The sequence below is a fragment of the Mytilus trossulus genome, chromosome 6 (assembly GCF_036588685.1).
Source record: "Mytilus trossulus isolate FHL-02 chromosome 6, PNRI_Mtr1.1.1.hap1, whole genome shotgun sequence".
Classification (NCBI taxonomy): Eukaryota; Metazoa; Mollusca; class Bivalvia; order Mytilida; family Mytilidae; genus Mytilus; species Mytilus trossulus.
In genome coordinates, this window is record NC_086378.1 from 42649310 (window position 1) to 42661655 (window position 12346).

The 12346-nt window shown below is 33.0% G+C and overlaps 1 protein-coding gene across 3 annotated transcripts in view; it reads left to right on the forward strand.

Annotated features, from left to right (window-relative positions):
* The first annotated feature begins 1625 nt into the window (after positions 1-1625).
* Positions 1626-12346, forward strand: part of LOC134721371 (uncharacterized) — a 108631-nt gene continuing 97910 nt past the window's right edge. For 2 of the 3 annotated variants that reach the window (XM_063584333.1, XM_063584335.1), the window contains exons 1-4: positions 1632-1732; positions 10544-10629; positions 11649-11795; positions 12162-12256. In XM_063584333.1, the coding sequence (XP_063440403.1) occupies positions 10606-10629; positions 11649-11795; positions 12162-12256 (266 nt within the window). In that variant the 5' untranslated portion in view covers positions 1632-1732; positions 10544-10605. Of the gene's footprint in view, positions 1737-10543; positions 10630-11648; positions 11796-12161; positions 12257-12346 lie in introns of all 3 variants that reach the window. The other variant, XM_063584334.1, reaches the window with a different exon arrangement.

Below are 12346 nucleotides of genomic sequence, written 5' to 3' on the forward strand. Positions count from 1 at the left end.
ATACAAACTGATGTCGTTGTGATGGACTTTGCCAAAGCTTTTGACAAAGTCCCTCACAAAAGATTACTTTACAAATTAAAATACTACGGCATAGACAATAATACCTTGGAATGGATTGGTGACTTTTTAAACAACCGTACACAAACAGTCATGCTAGATGGAGAACAATCAGAAAAAATTGGGGTAACATCTGGGGTGCCACAAGGCACTGTCCTTGGCCCAATTTTATTCCTCATTTACATAAACGATTTCCCAGAATACTTACAACACAGCACCTTAAGATTATTTGCCGATGACAGCATCATCTATAGAAACATCAAAAACACAGATGATGCTGCCAAACTACAACAGGATTTAAATTCAGCGGCACAATGGGAAAAAGACTGGTTAATGTCATTCCATCCAGACAAATGCTCCATACTAAGAATTACACAAAAAAAAAACCCAGTCAACCATGACTACATCCTACATGGTCACATTCTCCAAACTGAAACAGCTACAAAATATTTAGGCATAACCATCCAATCTGATCTAAAATGGAATAAACGCATCAATAATGTAACAGCTAATGCAAACAGACAACTGAATTTTCTCAAACGTAACCTTAAAGTTTCATCACAAAAAATCAAAGAAAGGGCATACATGTCTTTAGTTAGACCTAAGCTTGAGTACAGTTCTTGCGTCTGGGACCCTCACACAAAAAGTCAAATCAACCAAATTGAGATGGTCTAACGCAGAGCTGCTCGCTACACATGTAATAAATATCACAATACCAGCTCTGTCTCAAACATGCTTGATCACCTACAGTGGCCTACATTAGAACTGAGACGTATACAAACAAGACTAGTGGTATTCTATAAGATCATACACCAACACATAGCAATTTACCCTAAAGATCTTCTAGTTAAATCAGACAGTAGAACAAGATATAAACATACAAACCACTTTAAACAAATTCAAACAAATAAAGATTCATACAAGTTTTCATTTTATCCACATACAATAGTACAATGGAACCTACTTCCTACATCAGCAATCCTTTGTACAACAGTCGACAGCTTCAAGAGCAGATTTCTATATCTGCTCTTTCACAAATATTCTAAAAAATGCATAACATGTACATAGTTTTAACAAGAAATATACATAGGATAACAATCCACAAAAAAAATAATTAAATCACTGTTATATTTTTACTTTAATTATTTTTTCTAAGCACCAATGCAATGTAACGTAATATTACTGCAAATTTATTTCTTTTTAATTGTAAATAAGCCACGCATGCAACGGCACGTAATAGTCAGAGTTGTGACTGAGTGCGGAAATATGAAGATAGATAGATAGATAGATCCGATGGCATTTTATTATAAAACCGGATGAGGGTACGCGTAGCCTACGAACGTCAATTTTGCTATTCGTACCCGCAAGCGGGTACGCGCAGACACAAAAAAAACATCAGTGTTAAGACACCAACTATTTCCACCACACAGGACGAGATGAATACGTAACTTTAAAACTCATCACCTATTTTGGGAAAAGTAGTACACGGCGATATATTTAGTGGCCGACTTGTCATAGCCCGAAATGTTTTTGGGTCGAGCTGTCCTAATTGTAATTTCCACGGATTACTTCCCCTGGATGCTGCAGATGATAAGTGGCACATGTATGGAAAAACAATTTCAACTTTAAATAAAAGTTTAATGTTGGACCTTGCAAAGAAGATTCAAAGAGTTACGTATGTAAGTTTTGCAACTCTCTCGTTCCACAAAGCATGTTAAGATGCTTTTGTACTTGCCTTTTAACTTCAAGCATATAAATTAGTCCGTGAAAGCACAGGAGGTTGAAATCCTATCAATGAGGGTCTATAAATATGTCAACTCGACATATTTATAGACCCAATGAGGGTCTATAAATATGTCAACTCGACATATTTATAGACCCTCATTGATAGGATTTCAACCTCCTGTGGTGAAAGGACAATGTATGATAAGGGCCGTTTTTGGCCCCACTTTTTTCAGAATTTCTAAACTTTAAAGTTGAAACCGATCACGCTTGTGTAATGAACTTCAGTATCTGTTCGTCCCGGTAGAACCTTATTTTTAGGTGTTATGTACTCAAATATGTTCAAACTTAGACCTTGAAAAGGCTTAAACGCCGAAAAGTGTAAGAGATCTACAATTTTGTCATGTTCAGAGACGAAATTTGACATCAGCGCCAACGTAGACCATCTTGAAATTTTTAACCATCAACTGTACTCTTCTGTATCCTTCCCATAATAAAATATCATGGTGGTCTACGTTGGCGCTCATGTCTAAAAATTTGAGATATAATACGATTGTTTACATTATTTTGGCAAGTCATTGTAATATGTTATAGGGAACGACACAGGTAAGAAATTATTCCGGGATACATAATCGATCTTCAATCTTCAATCGATCAGAATATCACGTATGGATAGTATTACGCCGTATCCAGTCATCAAGACATGTCACTCTCTTAAAGAAATATGTTGTACGTGAAATAAGACCCATGTAAATCAAATAGTCTAACACTTTGCAGCCAAATACAGAGCTGTACATGTGTCCCTTGAAATATGGTGAATTAATTTTTATTCATTATTATTTTCAAATATTCAACGAAATCTTACATTAGAATACGTTAGAGTAATCAGATCGAAATTTATTACATTAGAATACGTTAGAGTAATCAGATCGAAATTTAGAGTTAGAAGTTTGAAGTTAAAAGTTTGACGATGGCCGACAGACCTCGCAGAGACGTCCATGGATTGAATTATAAGTCACTATCGGAGTACGGGATCCCAGATGTGGGGGAAACCAAAGAGGAGAAGAAACTTGAAGATCCAAGCAGTGTTAAAAGGAAGTTGGACGTGAGGGACGAGAAAAAATCTCTAAGCAGTGCGAAGAAGAAGTTGGCGGCAGCCCTCAGTCTAGACAAATCCTGCAATGAAGATGATGTTGAAGACGAGGAGTTGAGATGTTTAAGGGCGGAGTTAAAAAGCACAGAAGATGATTTAAAATCACAGAGATTACAAAACGAAAAGTTGAAGTTGAAGGAAGAGTTAAAGAGAAAACAGCAGGAGTTAGAAAAAGAGAAAGGTGAGAGTAAAAGTACTTTACATAAGAAAGTGGCTACGACATCTAGCGACAAAAGTAAAGAGAAGGTTTTACGGGAAAAATCAATTAAAGACCCTTCACTAAATGAACTTAGGCAATTTGAAAAATTAAACGAAATAGTAGACAAGAAGTTATCAAAGCTAGGTCTTCTTGAGCAAACAATTGATTCTGATTCGTCTTCTAGTACTTCATCTGAAAAATCTCACTCTGTCACTGTTAAGAAGGGAAAAAAGAAAGTAGATTGTATCAGGGTTTCGGATAGTTCCGATTCAGAGTCAGATTGTGACGAAAAGAAAAAGAAGAAAAACAAGAAAACCAAGTCCGGAATTAAAGCAAAGGCTTCCGACAAAGTCAAAACTCAATTGCTCTGGCCCCAATCTGCTCTTCAATATGAATTCGTTAACGAGTCTGTGTCCTTTAACGATTTAGATCCTAAACTTTTTACTGCAGGTGAGCTGGAGATAATTACAAGTAAAAACATTTCAGAAAAAGAGAGGTCAGGTCGTTTAAATTTACTAAAGAAGATAACATATTATAGCAATATTTATTCTTGGAAAGGCCTGCTATCTTTCTATGCTGCGTGGTTACGCAAAATTGAGTTAGGTCAGAAGTCCTGGGATGATGATCCATCGTCTATCGAAGTTCCTATTCTTACTCAGTATATTGTGCCTAAAGCAAAAACATCGAGTTTTCCCGCTAAGTCGTCGGAAAATAAGGATGACCAGGTTTGGTTTTGTACTCTTTTTAATAGGAACCGTTGTACGCACAAAGGGTCACATACAACTTTCATTAAAGGTCAGCAGAGAGTAGTTCAGCACATTTGTGCAGTATGCTGGAAAAAAGATAAAAGCAAACTAAGTCATCCTGAATGTGCTAACTCCTGTCCTAATTTTCCAAAGTCTGGATGACTAGATATATCTTTTTCTCCGATGAATCCTGACGCTGAAATTTTTTATCCTGAATATTTGAAACGAAATCAAGCACGTAAAATTTTTTCTAGTTCCAATACGGTAGTATATGAAGGTAATAGAGAATTTTCAAATTGTTCAGTTTGCAAAGAAGTACACAATTTAGATAAACATTGGTTTGAGTTTTTAGAAAGATCTGTGTTGGATCACGAACTTATTATGAGTTCGCAGAAGTATAATTTTGAGGATAGTAAAATCCCAGTGGTTTCGCATTTGAATATAGACTTCTTCAAATTCATGTTAACAGATTATTTTGATAGAAACATTTGTCAATTTTTGGAATTCGGTTTTCCTATTGGTTGTGAAAATTATACTGAATTTTCTTCTGAGAAGATCGTTCAAAATCACAAGGGAGCGGTCGAGTTCCCGGATGATTTAGAGAAATATTTGAAAAAAGAAATCGAGAAGAAAGCAGTATTAGGACCGTTTCACGTAAATCCGTTTTCTCATGATATTGTCATTTCGCCGCTGAATAGTGTTCCCAAAAAAGGTTCTCAGGAACGGAGGATCATCTTAGACTTAAGTGTAAAAGGAGGGGGTGCTATCAACGGTTATATTGACAAAGACAGCTATTTAGGAAATGAGGTTCATTTAAAATATCCAAATGTTGATGCATTAGTAGAGCTTATTAAAAAGCATGGTCGGAACTGTTTTATTTTCAAACGGGACTTGAGTAGGGCTTACAGACAAATTTTCATTGACTTACACGATGTGCACTTAGTTGGATACAAATGGAATGATCATTTATATTTCGATAGAGTCCTCAGCATGGGTTTGCGATCAGCTGCTCATATTTGCCAGCGTGTTACAAATGCAGTTGCTTTCATGTATCGGCAAATGGGATTTGATATAGTAAACTATTTAGATGATTTTGCGGGGGTGGAATCAGTTGACAGAGCCGATAAGGCATATATTGAATTAAAGCGTTTACTTGATTCCTGTGGTTTAGAAGAATCGTCTCATAAGGCAGTTTCTCCTAGTACTAGGATGGAGTTTCTGGGGATAATATGTGATACTAGTAAACTTTTGTTACAAATTCCTGACGATAAATTAAAAGATATTCAGGAAATTTTACTTTTTTGGACAAACAAGAGATCTGCCAAATTACGCGATATTCAATCGTTGGTAGGGAAATTAAATTTTATGGCGAGCTGTGTTAGACCTGGACGTATATTTATGAGCAGGTTGCTCAATTGGCTTAGATCAGCTTACGATCAAACTGGTTATATTGTAGTGCCTAGTTATGTTCAAAATGATATATTGTGGTGGGTCAATTTTCTACCTCATTACAACGGCATATCAATGATGATGATAGAGGAATGGTCGATACCGGACGAAGTTTTTTCTTCTGACGCTTGCTTGTCGGGTTGCGGTGGTTGGTTTGGTGGAAAATTCTTTCATCAAGTTTTTCCAGAATTTATTATGGAGTCTAATCTACATATAAACTGTCTCGAGTTATTATCTATTATAGTATGTTTAAAGTTGTGGGCGCAGTGCTTCAGGGGAAAGAGAATTCGTATTTTGTGCGATAACATTACTTCTGTTACTGTAATTAACACTGGTAAGTCCAGAGATACCTTTTTACAGTGTTGTCTGAGAGAACTTTGCTACATTGCTGCTATATACGAATTTGAGATTAGGGCTGTTCATTTAGCTGGAACTGACAATAGGTTACCTGATTATTTATCGAGATGGCATACTTCGGATAAATTTGCTGCATTGTTCTATAATGCGGTATCAGGTTCATTAGAAGAGTTTAGTGCGGAAGAACATTTGTTTAAATTTTCGCATAAGTGGTAATTACGTTGATAAAGTTTATATTTGAACAAGCATTGGACAGCCAATAAAAGAAATTTTTGAATGCTTTTCAGATTTAGAATTATTACAGTTAAAAGAGGATGTTAAAGTTTCTACTAGAGCAGCATATGCGCTAGGATCGAAGAAAAACTTATTAGTGCAATGGAGAGCCTTTTTACTATTTTGCACGTACTTTAATATGAGTTTTATTCCTGCAAATTTGGATACTATTTGTTGTTATGCACAATTTCTCAGTCGGTCTTTTAAATCTGTAGAATCTATTAAGAATTATATTAATGGTGTAAAAGTTATGCATTTAATGTTGGATTGCTCTTTTCCACACTTAGACAGTTTTGTTTATAAATTACTGCTTAAAGGATTGTCACGAACCAAGTCACATATGCCACGTAGAGCTTTACCCATTTCACCAGATATTTTATTAGAGATGGTGGAACATTTTAATTTAGAAAATGGTTCTGATTGTGTATATTGGTGTCTTTTTTTGTTTGCCTTTTTCTTGATGTCCAGGAAATCTAACTTAGTTCCAGATTCTTGTTCTCAATTTGACAAGAATAAGCAATTGACCAGAGGTAAAGTCTTTGTTGTTAACGATATTGCTATAGTTGTTTTTGAATGGGCTAAGACTATTCAACATGGGGAAAGAAGATTAAAGATTCCGTTGGTTAAAATCCCTGGCTCTGTCCTTTGTCCGGTTTCTGCGTATAATCATATGTGTAGTAAAGTTCCGGCATCTCATGATTCCCCTGCCTTTGTTATAAGTAAGAATTCGAAGTTGACACCAGTCACTTATGGTCAGTTCCAGAGAAAGCTGAAATCTGTTATTCTGAAGACAGGGAGAGATCCTAATCTATATTCATCACATAGTTTTAGGAGAGGTGGTGCCACTTTTGCATTTAGTTCACATGTACCTAGTGATCTTATTCAATTACACGGGGACTGGGCAAGCGATGCCTATAAAATATATTTAGAATTTTCTATGAAGGATAAAATTTCTGTAGTTAGAAATATGGCAAAATTTGTTTGATTGTCTTTCAGAAGTTGTGACCAGTAAGAAGGTTTTGGTTTTTACAGATTCTATAGGGAAATATTTGGATGACATAATTTGCATGGATTTGGTCGCGGTCAGAGGAGCCAGGATATATTCTTTAAGAAACATGATTAAGGGTAGAGAAATATGTTTAGCTAACTATTCTCATATTATTATTCACTTAGGTACGAATGATATAGTTAATAACTCTGTTGACAAAATTATTGCTGATTTTAGGGAACTTATTGTTACTATCAAATCTTATTCATCCAGTATTAAAATTTTTATATCTTCTATTCTGCCAAGGCCTGTTGATTTTTCTTATACAGGTAATAAGTGTAAAAGTGTTAATTTGGAATTAAGCAGGATGTGCTCTAAGAGTAATTTAAGCTATATTAGGTCTTTTAAAAGATTTTTTCATAAAGGCATTCCAGTAAGGTCATTATTTGCTTTTAAAGATGGTGGGCTTCACCTTAATGAAGCTGGGCAATATGAATTGCGCAAGTGTTTCCAGCATGCTATTAATCATATGTAAATAATTTAGTATTTTGTATTTTGTCTTCATGTATGTCATTATTATTATTTAGTTTTTATAGGCTAGCCTAAAGGGAGTGTTTCATTCCTTAGGTGTTTGAATTTTCAAGGGAGTGTTTCATCCTTTGGATTCATTAGTGTATATATGTCTCTTTAAGGTACTCTACTTTTAGGAGAGATTTCCGTGAGTATCTCCTAAGTAGATCTAGCAGCTGAAGAAGTGTTTTATTCTTCCTGCTTGGAGTTGAACTTTCAAGAGAGTGTTACATCTCTTGGGTTTAACCACATCTGTAACTTGTTTGGTTTTGTTTGGCGGGCTAGTTTGGCGGATATTTAATTTTTGTGGCCCGCCTTAATTTATATTATTCTAGTTTAACTGAATAAGTATTAATATTTGTATATGTATTGGTAATTGTTCTTTATATTATTGTAATTCATGTATGTAAAGATTTATGTTTTCGGCCAAATAAATTTATATTATTATTACAGTCTTTTATGAAGCCAAGAAGTAATTGGTTTGTTTTTTCTAAAAAAACTAGTAATTACGATGCGAAATATGTTCTAGTTACCCCCCTTTGGCCGATCATTTGATATTCTCGCATAACTGATTTTGAATTGTGTTCACTCCACCTTTGGTTTTAAAGTGAATTCTTTTTCCTAGTCATTACATTAGAATACGTTAGAGTAATCAGATCGAAATTTACCCACCCGCCCTCTCCTTTTTTTTTTATTTTTGTCAAATTTCTAGTTTATTTATTTTATTTTATTTTTGCATTTTATGCATCAGTAACTTATGTGGCGGATATTTAATTTTTGTGGCCCGCCTTAATTTATATTATTCTAGTTTAACTGAATAAGTATTAATATTTGTATATGTATTGGTAATTGTTCTTTATATTATTGTAATTCATGTATGTAAAGATTTATGTTTTCGGCCAAATAAATTTATATTATTATTACAGTCTTTTATGAAGCCAAGAAGTAATTTTGTCATGTTCAGAGACGAAATTTGACATCAGCGCCAACGTAGACCATCTTGAAATTTTTAACCATCAACTGTACTCTTCTGTATCCTTCCCATAATAAAATATCATGGTGGTCTACGTTGGCGCTCATGTCTAAAAATTTGAGATATAATACGATTGTTTACATTATTTTGGCAAGTCATTGTAATATGTTATAGGGAACGACACAGGTAAGAAATTATTCCGGGATACATAATCGATCTTCAATCTTCAATCGATCAGAATATCACGTATGGATAGTATTACGCCGTATCCAGTCATCAAGACATGTCACTCTCTTAAAGAAATATGTTGTACGTGAAATAAGACCCATGTAAATCAAATAGTCTAACACTTTGCAGCCAAATACAGAGCTGTACATGTGTCCCTTGAAATATGGTGAATTAATTTTTATTCATTATTATTTTCAAATATTCAACGAAATCTTACAAATGAATGTTATAATAAATTCACAATATTTTCAAACTCTTTTTGTAGTTCTGAAGAAAATCATTACATCAAAACTTATATATTTTGCACTTTGAAGTTTTCTATTTCAACATCTACAGAAAAATAGATTTATGTATAATACCTATTTTGTGAAAAACGAAGTGGCCTTCGAACATGACACACATTAAATGAGCATTGTACAAAATATAGTACATTCTGATATAGAAAATTAAGAATATTGCAATGACTTGTACAAAATGTAGATAGGCAAAAATCAATTTACAGTATTAAACTAATACTTAATGCATCAATGCAGTCAGTAATGAATCCAAAGTATAAAATATAATTATAAACATAAGTCCATGTAAAGATCAGTTGATACTGAAATAAAGTTAACTACACTTATACTATACTGTAAATTATGTGTTCCAGCCTTTTCATATATCGGTACACTAATGATTTTTCTTATATATATGTGTCAGAGCACTCTTTTGACAAGCTGTAACCATAAAATAAAAGTACACATGTAGCATTCAATTGACTCAGATCCTATTTAGATTTTCAAATAAAACATGCTACAGCAAAATTACTTTTAACATATTTTACTTTTTAATGTCGAGCACATTCCTTAATTTAGATCTGTCCGTACGTCCATCCATCCATCCGTCCATTTGTTTCTGTCCGGACATATATGTCTATTTATCTCCTTCTGTTTTTGACCTAAAAAGCTTTTTATTTATAATAGAGGTGTGTATGTCTACATGGTTTTGATTTTTTTTATAAAATTTTCTTTAAATGCCCGGTATATTGACACATTAAGTTTTTAGTACAAGCTATATATATAACGAGTCGGTTACAGTGGCGGATTTAGTATCGAAATATATTTCATGTATTTCTGACAGATACAGTTATTTTATGCACAAGTATACTAGTGACTAGCAAAATATTAGGCATGAATATGTTCAAACATATAAAAGGAAAATTCTGAGAAATATGTTAGTAGGTGGAAATACAATACATGATGATACTTATAGTAATACACCTTATCAGTGAAGGGACTTGGAACTTCTAGTAGCATCATACAATAATTATATTTTTCAGTGTACCAAAGTTAAATATTTATAGTAACTTTTGATCAACAATACTTGAAATTATTCTGTAAATTACAATGTATGTCTGTAATGGTATTGATTCTCATTGGAAAATCATATTGTTTCTTCTAGGACTCAAACCTGTGACCTTTGTGTTTGAAATCTGTTCTCCAACCAACTGATGTAAAGTTCTACTTGCCTAGCCCAACCTCTTAAAGATTGCCTGCCATAGTATATACTAATCAAGAAAAGCAATCATGTCACACTTCCCCACCTCTAGAGTCATCATACTGTTATGACTTGTTCAACACATACCTTGGGTAGTCGACTAGAAACCTTTCTAACCATTGTATTTTTTTTAAAATCATATTTAAGTTTGAGAAAAACAACCAAAAGAACTGAAATTAATTTTACTGGATGTGTGCTTTAGAAGGTTTCATCAGGTCAAATTGAGTGTGTCTCTAACAATTATTAGTAAAAAAAATTAATTCCTGTAAGTTAAATTATACCATCTTTTTAGTGTACAGTGGTTTAAGATATGAGTGATGTCATAGATGCTTAGAATCATATTATACAAAGAAGATGATAACTATCCAGATACTAGAGGTAAGTTAACATAATCATAAGTTTACTTGTTCAACCATTTATACCTGTAGTACATATCTAAATCAGTCATTTAAATTCCACTCAAACAAACTTAACTTTGTCAACCCTTCAAGAATTTTAAGAAACTTTTATGATGAATAAAAAACATTTTACAGAGCATATTCCATAATGAGGAAAATGGCTATTTTCAGGCTTTCTCATTTTTTTTATTACAAGAAATGCTATTTTTTTCTGCAGTTAACATATTATAAAAGACATTAAGTACTTTGTCAAACTGTCTAAGAATTTGATAAAACTTTAAGCTTTAATTATGATTTAAAGTGGAAATAATGTCTGAATCATAATTCTTAAGTTTTTTTAAGTATTTAACTAAAAATGGACTTATTTTTTTGCAGTAAACATTATAAAATTTACAATTAGGGTGGGATAAAAAAAATAATAGATACTTTTTTAAATTTTCATGGAATGTTATAACTGTGACAGAAGCTTCTTCAAGATTTTAAAAAAGAATCTGACGAAAAATTTCAAATGCATTTTGTTGTTGTATTTGACTGATAAATAGACATAAGATTTGTCAACATTACACTTTTATTCAGCAGTAATCCTAAGCTAGACACAGGGTTTTGTGGAACCCTATATACAATATTTAAAAGAAGACATAGCATCTTTGATTAAAATCAACAAGCAAATCTGGTTAGAACCAAGTGAAATTGTGAAATGAATATTTATTCTCAACTATTTGACTCACAATGTAACTTTTATTTCTAAGATATGGGAGGATAAGTTTGATGTCAAAAAATGTTTATTACTATAAATGTTATTTCAAAATATATGAAGACTTTACTGTGCAACCTTATAGTATATCTAAGGCAACACATTGGAATTTACAGTTTTATTTTACTAGCTATGAAGTTGTTAAAAAAAATTGATATTAAAAGGAATATATAAATAATGGATGATGCACTTATAATATTGAACATTTGCATAGTTATTTTTAATAATTGTACAATTTATTACAGATAAACAGCCCAGGTCACTTCTTCTGTAGAGAAATAGATAGTGAAACAGCATCTTTGGAACATCAACATTTCCTACAATTGCAAGAAGATTTAAATCAAGTCTACAACCAGGAACAAACTGTTCAACAGCAATATATACCATCAAAAGTGAGTATTTTCCTGCCAATAAACAGGAATAAGTTTGCTTCATCCATATTTTGTAACACTCATACACCAATGTGATCATGCTGAAAACTGCAACGTGCAAGCATTGTTTGGCAGGGTGTCATTAACTGTTCTAGAGTTCTTGAATAGAAATATAACAGGAATTTAAACTTAAATCTGCCCTTGTATAAATATATCACTTATTGGGAAAACCACAAAAAATAATTGTTGCAAAAATCATACACAAAATAAAGTATGCACAAAATTTTGATTTTTGCAGAAAATGTCAGTAGTAGAATAATAAAAAAAATGACGTAGAATAAATGTACATGCTAGTATTTTTTTCTCACAACATGTTTTTCCTTTCAGGGTGAAATTTGTATAGCTTTCAGACAAAGGGACAGAAAGTGGTACAGAGTAAGGAATGAGGGTGTTTTTGCCAGAAAATATGGACAGGAAGCTTGGTGAGGAAATAATGATAAGGCTTATTCATTTTCAATGCTTGATAGGATCTAGCTATAGAGTCATTGTCACAGACTTGTTGATCCTTTAAC